Below are 19,417 nucleotides of genomic sequence, written 5' to 3'. Positions count from 1 at the left end.
ATAAATCAAATGCAATTACAGCATGACATGTATACATTGCCTATGCACCTGTATATGTCATGGTATCTGACTATTCTTACTGATGCAGCAGTCTTTAGGAAGGAGACCAAACAGCACGATGCACACAAGCATCGTGTTGCTCAGGCCGGGCACGTGGCTTCAGCTGCATTGCATGCAACACTCAGATGCGGGTTTATGAAGCATCTCAACTTCCATCTTTCTCACATTATTTTTCCTTTGTGACTGAATCTATATTACCAGAGCATGTCCAAGATCCTGGGTCCTCCTGAATCCCCTCCTGAGAGATAAGATGCAGCAAATGACCAATTCTATCTGTCCCTTATTGATTTCCATGGTAAAGAAATCCAGGCATATGGGATGCAGGAATCCCTGATATGCTCTGAACAATTCAGCTAGTCAGCTAGCAGGATTCTGGATGACCAGGGGCCCTAAGGAGCTATGCAGTATGTGCTGGCAGGTATGCCTACAAGCACCCAAGAAAATGGAGTACTTGGCTACATCAGCCATAACCCACTGAGAGTGAGAGAAGCACTAGGGATGTGGTTGGTAATATCTAGAGATGGGAGGGAAAAGTTCAATCTCCAATTAGACAGTTTCACATAGTTTCCAGTGTTATTGAGGGTCCCTTGGGACTAAGCATGTTGTATCATACACGTATTTATCCTTCAATACCTCTTGGAGCTAGTTCCCATACACAGCACAGCATGATGTTTCCTTAAATCAACTCGGTCAGCTGAGAATATCAGTTTAATAATACATAGAAATGCAAGCTCAACCTAGATGCTTCAAAAGAAAGTTAGACACGTAACAACAAAAAGACATGATGCTCTACACTTGGTTCTTCTGTAGCTCTATTTAGTTTTGCTATGGTGTAATATTATTAAAAAACCTAAGCTCAGGCATATGTGATGGCAAAACCACAGAGAAGCCATGTGCTGTGCAGCCAGTCCCCATGAAATTTGCTCATATCATTGCCAGATCATTCACTTTCTCTCCACAAGTCTCCTTCATGTGTTTAACCTAGCTTTTTATACTTTGTCATCAAGACTAATGGCACTATCCTACATATTTAAATATTTTATATTGATCTGGTTCTAGGGCAGGAATCATTGCTTTACCATTGCAAGGACATTGGCCATTGACCATGCTCCAGATATTATGTAAATTCATAATAAAACAAGGAAGGGAAGGCCAGGTCTTGGCGTAGGCATAGCAGGCAGTTGCCGAGTGTAGCAGGTGGTGAAAAGATCATTGGCCTCCAGACATGTCCAGCTGAAGCCAAACTGTCTGTGAATGAAATGCAAGTGGTTGTGTGGAAGTTTAGAGGATGGAGGGTAACATTTCCAAAACTAGCTGTTGTCACCTCCACCTCTTGCTTCTGCTGGAAACAGGAGGAGCATTGAGTTGTTTTTTTAGAGTTCTGAACAATCTCCCTGTCCTTATTCTTTCTGCCTTCTTGTGGCAGGAGTGGCCTTGCCTGGGTACCACCCTGGTCTGAACTGTAATAATAGGTGCTACTCGGAATTCAGCTGGTTCTTACTGTGACCGATGAACATTTCATTAATTACAGTGACATTCTGTATGTACCAAGAGAGAAGTTATTACCTGTAAAGTTTACTTTCAGGAGATAATCTTTGTACAGCTTCCTGCCATCCAGATGCTTCATGGCATCACAGAGTTTCGTGGTGTTAGGACAAAGAGTCCTCTGCATTTTATGCAAGGCATGGGCCATCGCATATACGGCATTCACAACAAACATGATTTTGGATTCTTGCTCGTAGTTGGAACTGTTGATGGTGAAGTGCTTGTCACAAGCCTTTTTATGTGGTTTTCGGTTCTGGAGATTACACTGGAATTTTTGCTCCCAGAAGTCCTTGAACCAGGGGTTGCGTCTGTTACTGTAAGGGCTGAGGCTTTGGAAATACTTGTCAAACTCTTTAACTGGATGGGAAGCCAGTTCCAAGGTTATTGCCCCAGAAGCTATGTGCTCATTGCCCTTGACAATACTCTCTTGTGCTCCCCATCCATCGCTGGCAATCCAGGTAAAGGAAACATTGAAGCGGTTGGCAGCTGCAATGAGCTCCCGAGAGTCATCGCCTCGCATGAAGAGCACCACCACTCTGGCATTGGGTTTCTGGAGCAGCTCTTTGATCACGCCATCATAGGACTTCCTGATGTTGGACCGGCCTACTTTCTCGGAGGTGGCGATGCAGATGTTGCGGAGGCGAGCTTCCTGCTCAAAGGCTTCGATCCCTGTCTCCCCGTAGTCTCCTTCTGAAGCAACTGTTGACACGTAAGTCCAGTTGAAGTACCGTAAGATTTCAGCCATGGCTTTTGCTTGGTAGAAGTCAGGGGGCACTGTCCGTGCGAAATAGTCGTAGCGGGACTTGTCGCTCAGCTTGGCACTGGTGGAGGCATAGCTGATCTGGGGGATCTGGAAGAGTCTGAGCAAATTCGCCACCTAGAGATAAGGGGAGAACACAGGTTTTTCAAAGGGTGTTATTTTTAAAACTGAACAGAAAGATATAGGGAGAGGCATAAACCATGTTTTTTAATAAGAGATGTTCTGACAATCCCAGATTAAGGGTGTTGATAGAGCACGCTGATAACATACTCTGGGGAGAGCAGCACACTGTGCATATGCAGAATAGATGTTGTGTTGCCCAGTTAATTCCCAGGGTCCTACTGGGACTGTAATGGACCTTTTATTTCTGTCAAATGAGTCTGTTTATACCACCAGAGAATTTGACACAAATGGACAATGTACTTCAGTCTCAGCCTGAGCTCTTTACTACAGTCTAGGGATTTGCATGCCTTTCCTGTCCATAGCATGTTTCATCTTCTCCAAAACTCGTTGTATTTGATAACCAAAAGTACTAATAAGACATATATTTCTCTTTTATGCAAATATCACAGAAATACATGTACAAGGCGTTCACGGGACTTTCTGACTGCTCTTATGCAAGTTCTGAATCCTCACTTCTACTTTTTTCTCTTTTAACGTTTCTTCTAAACTCTTCTGACTGCAGTCCTCTTGAGATGGCATATTTGTGGCATGTTAGTACTCCTCAAGTGTTGCACAATATCATGTTGACCTACAGTTTTTCATAAATATTAAAAACTTTTAATAATATCTAATAGCCTTTTTGTATGATTTATTTTGTCCAAAGTCCTGTCTTTTGTGGTATTTTTCCTATGTTGCTATCTCCCTTGAGTAATTATTCCCAAATCTACTCTCTTACTCCCATACAAGTATAGATCCTGATAATATCTGGAAAGAAATGAAGAAAGGTTATGGAAGCTTTTTCCTGTGATTGCTTCTTACATGACAAAGGGAAGACTTCAAATTTCTGCTCTTGATGACTGGAATTTGTGTCCAGTAGATTAAATTTAAAGCTGATCTTGGAGTACAGCCTGACAAAACCATTTGAAAAGCAATAGCTGTGTAGTTGAGATTCCGAAGGGAAACATTAAAAACAGCCCAATCAATTAATTTTTCACATTTTCCCCAAATGTTTCTCTGACCACAGACTATGTCTGTGAGAATTCAAAGGCAAAGGACTGTTTTGAAAAAAATGTTGTGGAATAAGGCAAATTTTAAAGGCTCAGATGCCAATAGCAAAATAGACAGTCTTGTAAAAGCAGACTAATTTTATTTCTTTTTGGCAACCCTTATCTCTTGGGATTTTATAGATGTACATTCTCTTTTTTCTTTAATGCAGACACTGGACCAGTGTCTCTCTGTGGCTTGTCTCCCATTGTAAACTGGTGTAATTTCTTGTCTGGGCCAGACTGCTGCCTAACCATATGTCCACAGTGCCTTTCACAACCAGCTGGGCCATCTGAAACAGGGGACTTACGGAGACTCATGTCTTACTGACCTTCTGAGGCACGAGGGCTGAGCAGGCGGGATGCCCTGGCATCTCAGGGCTCTAGGTGCTTGTATCTGGGGAGCTGAAGCATGTCTTTATTAAATAAATCACTCACAGTATTTTATTTTCATTTAAACAAAAGTAAAACCTCTTCTACACTGTTTGGAAGGAGTATCCTGACAGGGAGCTTTCGCTAACGCCTTTTGGTTTTGCCTATGGGTGTAGGCACGTGGCTGGGAAGTGCTGTGGCTGAACAAGTCTCTCGGGAAACAGCTGATGCATCCTTAACCATCCTGCTAGGTGGTAACATGCATTAAAGTGCCTTATACTGGAAATGTGGAATTTAATTTCCACTGTGGTGATTTAAATGAACAGCTTTAAATAATGGAGTTGGCTGAGGGGCTTGTTTTGTCACCGAGGTGCAATGGATGCTCTGAGCATTGTTAAGACTCCGCGGCTTGGTAACTTTTGATTACATACCCACATGGTTTGGTTCACATATCCTCACTCAAAAAGAGCACTTTGGTTTGGTAATAAGAATGTCCTCCCTGTAGTTATTCTGGAACATTTCTTGCAGAACCATGTGGGCTGGAATAGCTATTCTTGTCTCGGTTTATTCTAGCATGAATTATTTTATTTGAGCTAAACCATAATGAGGATATGCACACATATCATTCTGTATTCCCCCCCCCCCCCCCAATTTGCTAAAAAAGAAGTCCATTTTCTAGCTAAAGCAGTGCTACTCAGTCAGTAGTTAAGCCTTTAGCTCACAGAAGGAAACTGTAACAAATATAGCAGCTTTTCTATTGCTTTTTATTTATTTCAGTCAGCTGCTTGGCAGGGAAACAGAACTACACCCCCATTTTACAAGGAGTCTCTGAGCCTTGGAGGTCACTGTACTTCCAGGGTCCCTACAAACTGCCTGCAGTTTTGCTTCTTGTGCTACGGGGAGAAGAAAGCTTTGCTGTGGCAGTGCTCTGTGCTGTAATGCTCTTCACTGCAAAGCTATCTATATGGTAGGTTTTTCATAGACCAAAAATTAAAAAATATTATATAAGAATGTCTGATTAATCATAGAGGATAGTGACCCAATCATCCCCGAGAACTGTGACTGATCATGGAGCTCAGTGGAGTTATTAATTCAGATCAGGACATTCTTCTGGAAATTCTGAAGTTTCTGGAATATTGTAACATCTTGATTTTAGGGACTAATTTTTTGAAAGAGCTCAGGTCTCAGGCACTTTGCTGATGCAGCCAGTTTCAGAACAGTCCCTTTTTCTGTCCATTTCCATACTGATTTGAACATATGGTTCTGAAAATCAGATCCTGATTAAACGAGTAACCAGATAAGGGCACAAGTAATAGGTTCTGGAAAGGAGCTGATATCTAAGGCTATGTCTCTTCTGCAGTATCTCAGTGTAGCAGAGGACAGTGCAATGTGAACCAGAGTTATGTGCACGGAGGCTGAACCACCTGAGATATACCTACACCATAGCTCCATGCTGCCTTGGGATGTGCACTACAGCTTCAAAACGGCAGCGTAGATCCAGCTTTTGCTAAGTGAAAGAATCTATCTTGGCAAAGCTCCAGGCAGCAATTTAGTCAAGCCATGGTGCATGCAATTAAGAGCCTGAAATCCATATGTTGGCACTTAAGTAGCAGTAGTAGCCTGTTTTTTTTGCTGTCAAACCCAGAAGATTTTGCAGATACATAGCACCTTTGAAAATAAGTCTGGATGTTCTGTATTGCATCCTAAAACAACAGCTTTGCACCACAGCTTGCTGTGAACAAAGCGTGTCGATATAGTCAACTTCCAGTGTGATGGGAAACCTTTCTTTGCCCTCACACTGCAGGGTTTATTAGTGTAGCCACTGTCCTGTCCTAGTGTCCATGTCCCAGGTAAACATGGCTCTCACCCAGCTGCTAGGATGGCGGGTGACTCCTAAGGAGCTGCCCAACATGAGCTCGGCAGGAGGTCCGGCATTAGCCCTGTCTCTCTGTAGGCACAGACTGCATGAGCAAATCCTGGAAATGGAGTGTTCAGGGCAGTGCCAGAGGACACTGAGGTCCATCTCACAACATGGGAGCCACATCTGTCACTTCTACCTCTCTGTGCATTGTGGACAGTACAAATACTTGTGGGAGATTGCCAGTCTAGTTTATAACACTGAAAATGTCTTCCTAATACTTTTCTGCAAGGAGTAGTGGATTAGGTACAGCTATCAAACATGTGAATCTGCTTTCAGAGTATATTTCTGGCTGTTCAGGAGTCCTGATGATAGATAGAGTCAGGTAAGTGACACCTATATATATCATAAACTCATATATGGATTTATTAAATCCCGTCAAGCATTTTGCCTATCCTCCATAGGACTTTCTTTGCTGGCGGTAGGATTTATTCTCATGTTTTTAGTTAAAATTTCCCTTCTTAACAGCCCAGAGGCTCTTGTATGGGTTGTTTCAATGTGTGCATGGCTGGGGAGCACAGAAAACACTCTCAAATAGAAATAAATCTCGAAAGTCCTAGAACAGATAGGGTTTCTTCAACACAATACACAAGTGTGTATCACACATCTGTTGGAGAGAGGAGGCTCCTTGTTAGGATGACAGTGCTCTCTGCACTTCTAAAATTTTACTACGCAAGAATCTCATGGCACTTAACATGGCTTAATGAATCTGATTTCATAGAGCTCCTTTGAGACAGGGAAGAACTCCCGTGGCTGTTTTGAACAGACAGTAAATCAGGCTGCTGAGCAGAACAGGATTGAGGTAAGGGAGGATTGTCTCTATTGAGAAACTGGAGAAATCCCTGTCTGTCTGAACTGCAATCTGTCCTAACAAAAATTCAGTTGCTGCCTTTGGTCACTTGAAAAAGTCTTCTTAATCATGAGGATAGATTCCTACAGTGAGACCATGGCAAAGCCATGTCCCAAGGATTTTCTAATGTCTGATGTCATTGTTATAGCACAGGAGCTGAGCTTTGACTTTGAAGAAATGTGTGCTGCCGCCAGTGTATAGTGTATCTAATTTCTAAATGATGATAATCTACAGCATGAGTTTTTTGTTATTATTTGGCCGGCTGCAGGTCAAACTGCAGCTAAAGCATTTGCTCCAATGGTGTTTTTTTGTTGTTTTCTTTTTGTTTGTTTGTTTTTGGGTTTTGGTTTTATTTGACTTTTTTTTTTTTTTTTTTCTTATTTGACTTTTTTTTTTTTTTTCTTAAATCTAAAAATATTTTAACCAAATTTTAGCAGAAAGTGTCATTTTAAAAAAGCAGGAAAGAAACAGTTCTGAATGGGCTGGAGTGTGGGTATGTGATAGGTGGTGGGCATAAAGTTAATGTAAAGAATAAATTAGGTACCTGTTTCCAGTCAACTGCCTACACTGGCTTGTATACCCTCCCCATGCTCCCAGCTCCTGGTTTGTACATTTTATGTCAAGTTAGAACCTTCCTTCAATGTATAGCCATTTTTTTCCATCCTTTTGTCATGCATCTCAGTAAAGACTTGCTCTATCTTCTTGAGAACCAACCCATACATACTGAAAAGCTGACATTCGGTTCCCACTAAACTTTCTCTCCTCCAGGCTAAACACACCCAGTTCCCTCCATCTCTTCTTGTAGGGTGTGTTCTTCAGGCTATTCTCCTCGCAATCATCTCTATATTTATTAAATCTTTCTTTTATTGGGGTGTCTAAAGCTGGACATAGCATTCCAGATGTGGTCCACTGAGAGCAGAATAAATAGAAATAAATAGAATAAATAGAAATAATAATTTCCACCTAGCTACTGGCTATATTTCTGTAGATAATGCCCAGCATGTTGTGAGCCTACAGTGCTGCCAGATTGCATCACTGGCAATAAATATGAACAATACTGAACAGACAGGCTCCACTATAATTTTCCCTGTCCTTCTGGGACTCAGTAGGCTCAAAGGCATGGCTCTCACCTTGGGGACAGTGTGACCCAGTGTGAATCAGCTTGAGCACTTCTGACATACTCACATGGTTTGGGAATATTTGGGAGGTGTAGATGCCAGTAATGTAAATGCAGCTGCTCATCTTGGACCCAAGAAAATAATGCACTCCAAACTGTGGCTTGTTTTCAAAGCAAAATTAGAAGCCCAAGTTGCTTCCTGCTTCCAGAATTGAAATGCCTCTATCAGTCTGGAATGTCCCCTCTCCATAGCCCATTTTAAAACTGTAGGTGTTTTTTCTGGGATATTGTAAAAAGCACTATGTAAGACAGTCTCTACATGGGGACTATGTCACCACCTGCAACAGAAAATGCCCATTTGGCTTCAGTTGCACTTCAAGTTCTGACCCCAGGAATGCATCAGCAATGCCAACATCCTAGTCCTTTTAATCATTAAAGATCACTTGCAAGGAACTAAGCCAGAAGCAGTGAAGTTATTTAGAAGTCCCAGCTGATCTTGTACTCCTATGTAATCTGGCACATTGCAGGACTGAAGTAGTGATTTCCATCAGCTTTCTCTCTCTTTGGTACTAAGAGGGCTGTTTACTAGTTAGTGAGTGCTGTTCCTTAACAAAATTCCTTTCAAAAGGGTAACTCAGGTAAAAACAATACCTTACCAATCAAATAAAAATGTCTGGCATTTTTTGTTAGCAGGTGGAGGGGAGAAGACAAGATTGGTTTTAGTCTTGCTCTTCTCCTGAAAATTTTGGCAATGAAGCTGGAAAAATATATTTAAACATCTGCAGAGGACTCAATAGCTGTCACATCCAGAGAAAGCAGTGTTTGAACAGTGTAATAATTGCATCTGTGAAATGAACATCAGAAAGGGGGAATACTGTCAAAATAACACCTAGGAATTCTGTGGAGGACCTGGGAATTGTTTTTTATATGTGTAATAAAAAATAAACCAAGAAGGACATGCAGAGAAACCTTGTACTCGGAGAGAATAATTTGAAAATATTTTTTTCTTTTTTCCTGCAGGGGATAATGCAGTGAGCTGGTGCATATGTACTCTGACTCCATATAGCATTAACTGTTGAAGTGAAGTAAGCTAAGCACTAAGCTGAGATCTGTGCAGAAGACTTTGCTTTGCACAAAGAATGCAACTCTTCCCTGAAACTTGATAAACCTGACTGTGAGTGACACATGATGAGAAAAGGGACTAAGACTGGGGTTGATAGTTTTAAAAGCATGAAATGGCTTCTGGAGTTAAAAGACCTATCATTGATAAATGTGGTTATTTGAGACTCATTAACTGATGCATAACTCCTAGTCAGAAGGGACAGAATGAGTGTAGGGAATGTCCAGATTTCCCTAACTAGTTCCTATTTTTGGCCACTTTCTCTTGTAGTTACATCCTTTCCCACTTACAACATGGTAGGGCTCCTTCCTTCTTACCTGTGATCTCGTGGGTTACTTACAGATCCCTGTAAAATTGTATCATTTCCCGTTGGCAAAACGAGAAAATGCTCACACCAAAGGAAAAATTTAATCCCAAATCCAATTCAAAAAGACTGCAAAGGAATAAATTACCTTGGGATTTTCAAAGAAGCCAGCAAGAGGGAGGTACTCACATGCCTTTGAAATCTCTAGGAAAGTAGTCCAGTGCTCTTTGAGTACTTTAAAAATCTCAACCTTGTGGCAATTCACTTTCTGATTGTGAACAGAAACAAAGAGAGGAACAAACAGCAAGGATCTGGCTGAGAGGTAGTGGAGAGAGAGCAAGAATAGAGATGAAAGAGGGGAAGAGTTTAAAGGAGGCACCAGGAAGTCAGCAAGTGCATGTGTAGTTTAAATGCTAGTGGTAGGTGGCCCGTCTCACAGAACAAATCTTTTTAAAAGGATCTGATTTAGTTTTACAAGCACAAAACCGCCAAAGGCTGTTGTTGCACAGCTGAATGCAAAGCTCCTCTATAAGCTTGGCACAAATGGCATATGTGGGCTGTAGTCCCTGGTGAATGCCTGAAGCCCCCTGCACATTTCTCCTGCCCATATTCTTGTTGAGTCCATGCACAGGGAGACAGAGCTCCATATGTTATGGGGAGGGGGGTTTGCATGTAGTTCTTCGAAGGATTTTGCACTATTTTCAGTGGTTATGGAAATTAAAAACTATTGTTAAGACTCTGGTTGGAAGATGGTTTATCCTTGGAGGAAGGAAATGGAGGTGATTAGCTTTCAGGCTCCATGAGCCCTTGGCAGACTTCTGTGGCTAAGGAGAAAGGAAAAGTTTGCTAGTAAATGAGTACATGTTCTGAATTTCATACCAGATGGTCACTCACTTAGAAGAAAGGCCTTAGCTTTTCTGATAACAGTAATGCACCTTTAAGCCTTCTCCAGTGGCTTTGCTACAGTTTACTTGAGACACAACAAGGAATTCAAGAGAAGACAGCTGGGTACTGGTTTCTATTCTGCCTTTTTTTCTGGATGAGGCTCTAACTTGGGAATAACTTTCACGACTGGGATCTGGAGGTCTTGTGAGTTGGCAGCATAAAGGAAACTTTACACAGGGCTAAAGCCCTCCATCAACATGAATATAGTGGATATGCAAATGCAAAGCCCAGTTTGTCTAAGGGAATGTCTTTATGTTTCTAAGAGTTGACTGCAGGGAATGGAATCCAATCTTCATTTTCAGAAGATGGGTCCAGTTTTCAGAAACAGAAGAACAAATCCAGCACTTGAATAACCATATTCCTGCTTACACATGCATATACCTGACAGAGCTGATCTAATCTAAGTGTTTTAAACATGGCATTTGAATTAGCTATGCAGGTACTTCTCTGTGTAAATGAACAGTGCTTTTTTTCTTATCCTTTTTACAATGTCATTTAACATCTCCAAGAAAAATATGTTTGCAATTTCTGTTGTTAACTAGGAGAGAGTGGACAATCTAGCTCAAATGAAAAGACATGAACCTAAAATTAAGTCCTCCAAACTTTGGAGATTTCACCTTCTGATCCAAGATTCAGCTGAGGTCAGACTTTTATTTCGAGATAACAGGGTTTTTTACATGAGCTTTTCGGTTGACTGAGAATCCTGGCTTGGGTTTTGAGGTATCAAATGTTGTGCAGATTGGGCTCACTGCTAATTTAAACACAACATCTAAAAACTAATTACCCAGATCATCATTAACGATAATAGCCTAGTCTGACCAAAAAATAATTAAGCATTCTGCATTCTCTTCTTGTTTTTAGTCTCTGCAAAAAGTGCCTATCGTGCATACTGACTCAGTGGGGAAGGTGTTCGTTGCTGATTTACCAGCAAATTCTTTTTTCCTTGGTGGAAGGATAATGAAACAAGCAGAAATCTGACAGTAGGAGCATCATGAAATAATTTGGTAGACAGCTGTCCAGACAAAAATCTGTAGAGGGAGGGTGAAAGGAGGGGAAAAAAAAGTATTGAAATACAACAGCAAATTCACAGGGGGAAGAAAAAAAATGCAGAAATAATTTCTTGTCTGAAGAGCTCAGCATGGTTTATTTTAAGTTTAAGAAACTGCATTGTGGACTTTATGATGTTTACAGCTCTCAGGTAAAAGAGGAATGTTTGACAGAGCTACATCTGGAAGCATCCAGCACCCTGGGTGCCGTTTGAAAGCAGGGGGAATGGGGATGCTCAGGCTTGGACATGCGCCTGCTGAAGTGGTTTGACGTTCAGCACTGGTGCGATTCCAGTTGATACTGGAGCTACTCTGTGCAGGTGACTATCTCTGAAATTTGGTAGTCTCTTCTGGTGTGGCACCAAATTGAGCTGCTTTAATGCTTTGAAGTCTTTACCTCTTCAGGCCTGAATCTGCTATTTCTATTATTCTTGACAAGGACTTTCTTTCAAAAAAGAACTCATGATGAGCTATCTTAACAAGATGAGTGAAAGAAGTGAATGGCTTAATTACATATGTTCTAAGTAATGTGAAATCCAGAGGAAAGCTAGAAAAGAAAGACTGAAGGAAGGCCAATCCCATCTATGTCAAGGGAAAATAATCAACTGAATACTTCTTTTCTAGATGGAAAATGCTCAATGACACACTGATTTGTGAACCTGTTTTGTTTTTTTTTTTTTGAAGAACTGTGTAAGAAAGATCTTATATTTGAACAACTATTGACAACTATAGGGAAACTGTATAGATCATAGGGTAATATTAGATATAACTATTGTTTCATCATCCCTCATAAATTGTGAAAATTAGACTACATACACATATGCATACAGCTTTATTGACATTTTTCCAATGTACTGAATGAAAAAGTCTCTTATCAGGACTTCCGATTTGTGTCTGACAGCTTCTCCAAACCTAAGATTTTGGAATATGAAGCATCTGTATATACTGCATCGAATCTACTGCTTCAGATATGGATTTAGTCTTATGTCAGTGATCACAAGAGACTAGCTTCAAAGGGACAGATTGACAGATGGTGTGCAAGACTCCCTAGGCCATTTTAGGAGTGTGGTGTGACTGTCTCAGGGTTTCTGGGAGGGAAAGAAAATATCTGTACCATTTCCTTAACTGTAACTACTGTTCTGGATGTGCCTTTTAGGCTACTTCATGTCTTAATGTCCTTTGGACACACTTGAATTTAGGGTGGACTGAGAAACAGACTGACCACAAATGACTAGACCAAAGGTAGAGAAAAATCTCTGACACCTCTCCACCAGTGGAACAAAGCAAGTATATGACTTTTCAAAATATTTTACCAGCCTTGAGATACTTGCAGATATGGGATTTGCTGAGCCAGAGACAGTATCTGTAGAGAATTTCCTGATTTTTTCCAGTCACTTCTTGAACTCATTTAGTTGTTATCATGCATAACAATCTGACATTTGCTGGTTTCATTTGATGTACCCTTTGTCTGACTGGAAGAGACAATGAATAATGATTTCCTTAATAGTTCATGTTGCCCAGAGTTTTGTAGCTATTGATTCTCCTCTTCAGACATCTCTTTTCCAGCCCTGCAACTTGCTCTTTGTGCTGCAAGTGATCAGACCTATGGAACTGGTGAAGGATACATCCTTGCCATGTTAGCTTGTCCACAGTGGGACAAACCCACCCCTGGTGTGAGAGATGGCCGAGGTTCTGCTCTGCAGAAGCTAGTCTCCTGTGGTATGGGTAACTGTTTGCCCATGTATTCCCTACTATGGATACACAGACAAGCCATACACTGGAACACAAAAGGGAATACAATGTAATTTGTTGGAATGCTTTTTCTGTGCTCATGCACGTCTGATGGAAATTGGCCATGCTCCCAAACTGATGGGATTTAATGCCTTGACAGGAGTAGTAACCAGTTCCTCAATGCAATTCTGACTGAAATGAGCATTGGATGAACTCTTGGCCTGTTTACAAAAGAGGTAAATGAAGCTCTATGGGCTTACTGTCCCTGCTGGGATGGGCTGTATGTAGTGCAGAAGAACTTTTTTCTCCTTTGACACTGATGCAGTAATTAAGGCCTGTACTAAATCTGGAAAAACATATTCCTCATAGTGGTCCAGCACTGTCCAGGGTTTGGTGTCTTTGGAAACCTACAGCTGACCATTAGGAAATACTGGATGCAGGGTTTTAGCCTACTTGAATCTGGGCTTAAGGCATCACTCACTTGTGGTTGTGAGTGATGTGGACTAGTTTATTTAATTTAACCAAAAATAATGAGATATATGTAGATTTGGCAGCTTCAGTGAAGCTAGGGACATTTTTGTTTGTGGACACTGACAGTGGCAGGGAAATTTAGAACACCTGAGGCTGCACTGCCATGGGAATACTTGGTCTGGAGAGGAGAAATAGAGGATTTTTGCTAAAAAAGAGGATATAGATGTTCTTCATGTTCATTTAATGGGAAAAAAATGCCAAGGACTTAAAGTTTTATCATGAATTTATAAAAAATGGGAAGCCAAGACCGGAAGGAATCAACATTATGTTTAGTCTCTTGTAGTTGAAACCAAGCATGGTGCACCCTAGCTGGAGATGGAGCATTTAACTCACTTCCAACTTTGCACATTTGCAAGCCATGAAATACTCTCCAGCACCCTACTGAGACCCTATTTGGGACCAATATTGTAAAACCAAAAGCTGCAGTTACAATGTACCAAAAGGAGGGAGCAAGAAATACTGAGGACATCTGAACTTAGAGTTGTAAAAGTTTCATGAAATACAGAGTTCAAAATCAATTCTTTTGGAAACTTCAGATGCCTTCAGGATACATGAAAACTAGCAGAAGTAGACAGGTGCCAGAGGTTTAAACTACAGGATGTGTTTTAAAGAGTGAATCAAACTACTATAAGTTCAGTAAAAATTGTGTATTAGATTGACCCCTAGGGTAAAGTGATTGAGCTAAGACTTGCTTTATTGACAAACTTAGGTAAGCAGTGGTTCTCTCACAGGAAATGCAGACATATTCTCACCTGATGGGCCTCCTGTGACTTACCTGTATGGAGACACTGCTATAGGAACCGCCTATGACTCCTGCAATGAGTAATGGTAAATTCTCTTGAATGGCATATGAGCCATCAGGGCACATATACTCTGTTTCATCCACTTTAGTCAAAGATGCCCTGACGAACTCCAAAGACTGTTCTAAGGCATATGTATCCCTGGAACATGTGTCCAAGATGTGAACTCCAAGTTTAATTCCTGGCAGCAAATAGTTGTCTCTGTTGATTTCATCAATGGCAAACAACATGGCCTCCAAGCGTTGGATGCCTCGATCTTCATTGATTCTCCCACATTCTTCTATCCCTGTGCCTTTTTCGTTGATTGGGAATAAGCCTCCTAAGACCAGGTCTCCTTCTATCTTAATTTCCTTCCTTACAAAGCTGTGGTCACTTAGGGAAAGGAAAACTCCTTTGGAAAACAAAGCTAGCGCAAGGACTTGGAGTCTGGTGAACATCTTCATTGGTCCTGTTTTAGCAGCTCTAAGAAACATTGGTGGGAGCAAGAGTGCTCTTCAGTCCTTCTGATCCATTGTCAAATTTCAAATGCTGTCCCACAAGCCAGTGAAGAACAAGCCAACAAGTCTTTCCACTGGACCTCTAAAGAAGAGATGGAAGGAATTAGAAAAGGCAAAAGGAGATGTGAGCTGTACAAAACTTTAATGAATAAAATATTCAAGAGCACTCTTAAGGGATCTCTGGATAGCATGGAAAGTAAGAAATACATTTATCTTGCAATCTCACAGAACACCTTATTAAATTTGCTCCATAACTTATTATGGACTAAGCATCCACTATGACAGCTATGCACAAAGACCACAGACATATGGGGTGATATATTTAATGCTGACCACTGCTCAACAATGTTTTACATTTTGCAAGAAAAGAGACCACTTTTGACATTTTTTTGTACCATCCTCTCTTATTGAATCTTCCCTCTTTTCTGGATTTGGAGTCTTATAGACTCATAAGATTCATAAGAATCTCATTCACTGTGTGTCCAGCTGCTTCCAACCTTCCCTTAACAAATTTTTTTGCTGTTAATTTTTGCTGAACTCAGCATTTGGCCTTCAGATTCAAAGCTTCTTGCTGTAGTCCACCTGCCTTGCCTTCCTTTACCAGCCTGCTCACCTGGTGCAGTCAGTGAGAGGATGGGAGAAACCACTTGGTGCTTTACCTCTATTTTTGGGCTGTGACAAATGTTTGAAACATAGGAGAAGCCCGTTTTGCTAGGTGGGAACTGGAGGCTGTGTCTGTAATAGAAAAGCAATCAAGTCCATGTCATACCATTTAACTGTTAGAAAGCTCCCTGGGACGGCTTTGACTCAGGTCAAAGAGACCATTCCCAATAAAGACTGGTCACAGTGGTCACAGTGTTTCAGCCATTTCATGTTGGTAGGCATCACCAACAGAGAGTGGTCCTTGGTCCATTTAGTTATTAGCATTGCAGTTCTGCAAGGCACTTTACTAAGTGATCTACCAGGGGTAGTTATTATGTGAAAGGCCTGGAAGTTGAACCTGGCTCTCCATCAAATGCCTCAATCACTAAGCCGTCCTTCCTTCACAAAACCATCCCTTCTTCAGGCACAAAAGATTGTCTTGCAAGCAAATTAAGTAAAAAAAAAAAAAAAAAAAAGAGAGATGAAAGAGAAAAAGAAGAGACATGACAAGGATGAGTCTTGTACTTGATGTTTGCTTAGGGCATGAAAATGCTTACGGCTGGACTTGCTCTCTTTAATGTTAATCGCAGTTCAGTGCTCAGATCAAGGGGAGAACAGAGCAGTGATGTATGTACTTAGGATATGATTTTACTCTCACTAAGGTCAAGGCAGTTTACCAATGACCTTAAAAGAAGAAAAATCAAGCCTTAGAATGAAGATACTGTTGTAACAATTCTGGAACTAAATGCACATACACAAAGTCTGTATACGCAATATAGATGCATGATTTGTCTATTGACTCCTTGTCAATATCTCTTCAAATATAACAAACTGGCTGCCTTGATCTCCAAATCCTCAGATAAATCAAGTGTGGTAATATTTAAATAAATCACTTCAACAATTCCTCTCTGTACTTACCTTTTACTTAACAGAGTATATGTTATTATTAAAGTTTCAGTGTTATTTACAATTTAGAAACACTTAACACAAATAAATTGGAATAAGCAACAATTAATATTTAACACTGAATGATGGGTGAGCATGTTTATTGCAAGGCAGTTGTTGACCCTGGTACAATTTAAATGTTGCTGTACCAAATTGTGTGAAAAGATAGTATTTTATTCATATTTTGTCCAACATTGTTCTCTCATAAATCAGCAATGTGTCAGACGCACTGTTCAAGTTCTTTCTCTGCAATCTTAGTAAACGTGTGTATAGTCTGAGCTGCAGGCTCTCTCCGCAGAATTTTCTATTCTGAAATAAGTGATATGTCAATGGAAATCAAGCTTCATCATCCCTCAGTGATCTATAAGTAAGAGAGTTTGCTGATCACAGGTGATTTATTATGCAGGCCCAGAAAATATATTTTCTGGCAATGTTAGGAAGAGTAACGAAGTAGCTGTATTCAGCAGTACTATAATTTACCAAATATTATTCAAGCATATACAGGAATATAAAATGGTGATACTCTCCCATTGCAAATAATTATCAGACAAAAATGTGGCATTTGTCACATATATGGTTTTGTGGTTAATAATTCAGTCAGACCAACTTCCATTGTTCTTATCACTGATCGACTGTTTGAATAAAAACAGGATTTGGAAATTTTTTAAAAGGCAATATCCATTTTATTTAATTCTGTAGCTTCTGTCACCACTGTATCTCAGCAAATATTCATACATTTATCCTTACAACACTGGTAAAATATTTATTTTCTCTGTCTTACACTTGGGAGAAAAGAGGCACAGAAAGATGGATTGAGATTCTCAGGAGTCTAAATTCAGTTTTTTATTTGCTTGGTACTCACAATCACTATCAAACTTTGAAAAGGTCTCTGCATACCTTCAGGAATTGAAGAACATGCTTCAGCTGTGCCCTGCATCCCCTGGTTCCCACTGAGGCACTGACTGAAAAACTTCCTAAGCAAGCTGGTCTCTCTTCCAAGCCTGTTCCTGAAAGATTTACCTAAGGTCATCAGTACAGCCAAGAATCAAACTTTGATCTTTTCCAGTGCTCCTCTGATACCTTAATGATAAACCTCCTTTGTTTCCCATTGCTCCTTCTGGCTTTTATGTGAGTCTTTTATAAGGTCATATTAAAACCAGGCTGGTTTCAACAGCCCTTCAACACTGCAAAGAACAACTAACTTTGCCAAAGAAAAGGCTTGTAAAGCGGGTCCTCTATGAGGTTTTCTAAAGCCTACCTGAGACATGTCTAGAGCTACAGTGGATTTACCCCGAACAGCAAGGAGGCCGTTCTCATCCCCCTGACTCCTTCATAGGTGCTGTGTTCTGCAAACGGCATCACACTCCACCTTGCATCACATCTGTGTACCAGAGATCTACGTGTCCGGTACGTCAGCAATAAAGGGTAGGAAGGTACTGAAAATAATTTCACCATTGCACATAAAAAGTGTATATGTAAAATGAATGATGCTACAGAGAGAACTGATTTTCCCTGCAAAGAGTGCAAAGGTTTTCGATATTTTGTCACTTAAGATGGTCACAGTGGCCCTGCTGAGGGAAACTGAAATCAGTGATGAAATCAGCAGAGGATCAGTGCCAGCAGAAGCCAAGGAATGACTGGAGAAGGTGAGGACTGGGAATAGGTATGACCATTTCTCTGTTTGTTCTGTGCCACTTTGCATTGAGGGCACCGGTCTGAAGGTGTCCAGGGATAGGAAGGGAGGAGATGGTGGGAACACAGATGACTCGACCCTGTGATCTCGCTCTATCTGGGGATGAGCTGCTTGATAAGGGGTGACCATGGGTGGGAGCCACCCACCCACATCTCTCACCTTAGCCTCCCCACTTGGCAATCCCTGTGAGGCTCTGAGCTTTGCACAGACGCTTTGACACTGCAGGGAGACACCACCCGTGCAGAGTCCTGCTTTCCAGGAAAACATGATAATTCTGTTTTAGGTCTAATCCTTTGTTATGAGAGACAGTTACCAGAAACACAGCTTTGGGTATCAAAAGTGCGTCTCTCCTTCTGTGGACTCAGTAGCCTGTGCACTGCTATCCATGTACCAGCATCCCAGTGTCCTGCCAAGGACCAAAGGTGCTGTTCACAGGTTGGTGAGCAGAGGCATTAATTCGTAGGCTGGTTTGTCATGGGAGGTTTCCCCTTCGGGCTGTGAGGGAGGGATGCTTTCAGGAGCAACGGCTTCTGGGTGGTGGGACTCCTGAAGGAAGCTGCGAGGCAGATTTGGGTGGCTGGTGAGCAGCGTCACTATGGTGACACTGAACAGACTGCTTGATGTGAAGAAGGGAGGTTATTTTAAAGCAGCTCGCAAAGATGGGCTAGCAACTCAGTTTCTCTCCTGTTCCCTCTGGCATGCACCTCCCACATGCTTTCGGTGCAGCTTGCATAACTCATGACTACATATACAAACATTTTATACCTGTTCCAGGCTGATACAGCCCATATTCCTCCCCTTAACCATGGTGAAGGTAACACCCCAGAGTCGAGACTTGCCATTTCCTACCAGAAGTGATTTTACTATGCTGACCATGGCAATTTGGCTTTGCAGTACCCTCTTCTACTAAAAACATATTTCTGGGACATTTCAGAAAGTAGTACCTGTTGATCAAGCTGCAATTCTTTCATTTTTCATTTGTATTTAATGCTTTAACTCCAGCTATGGGCAGGGTTGTATTGTTCTAGGTGTTCTGTTAGTATTAAAAATATGTACACTCCAGCCCTATAGGCTTTGGATTCCTGGTGGAAATAGATGTAGAGCCTAGCTACAGAAGTGATCCAAATATTGAAATTAAAATTAAACAGAAACATGCCGAAGGAAGAAAGGTTTCCATGTCTGCATCAGAAGGTTTCTGCCAGCACTTCCCTACGTGAACTTCATCCGGCAGCACACGGCTTGTGAAACACCTTCACTTGGCACTCTGGAGACCCTTCTCTCCACCAGCACAGATCCACAGGGGAGAGCTACATCTGCTCTTAGGAGACACTGTCAG

At 41.2% G+C, this 19,417-nt stretch overlaps 1 protein-coding gene across 6 annotated transcripts in view; it reads right to left on the bottom strand.

Moving 5' to 3' along the window:
• The window catches only part of GRM3 (glutamate metabotropic receptor 3), a 114,318-nt gene that overhangs the window by 34,188 nt on the left and 60,713 nt on the right, over positions 1–19,417 (bottom strand). For all 6 annotated transcript variants that reach the window (XM_074901623.1, XM_074901617.1, XM_074901618.1 and 3 more), the window contains 2 exons: positions 14,280–14,883; positions 1,627–2,482 (listed from right to left, as the gene is read on the bottom strand). In XM_074901623.1, the coding sequence (XP_074757724.1) occupies positions 1,627–2,482; positions 14,280–14,777 (1,354 nt within the window). In that variant the 5' untranslated portion in view covers positions 14,778–14,883. The remainder of the gene's footprint in view (positions 1–1,626; positions 2,483–14,279; positions 14,884–19,417) is intronic.

This window comes from Athene noctua, chromosome 3 (assembly GCF_965140245.1).
Source record: "Athene noctua chromosome 3, bAthNoc1.hap1.1, whole genome shotgun sequence".
NCBI lineage: Eukaryota > Metazoa > Chordata > Aves > Strigiformes > Strigidae > Athene > Athene noctua.
The sequence above is the reverse complement of the archived record's forward strand: the minus strand, read 5'-3'. Positions and strand labels throughout refer to the sequence as shown.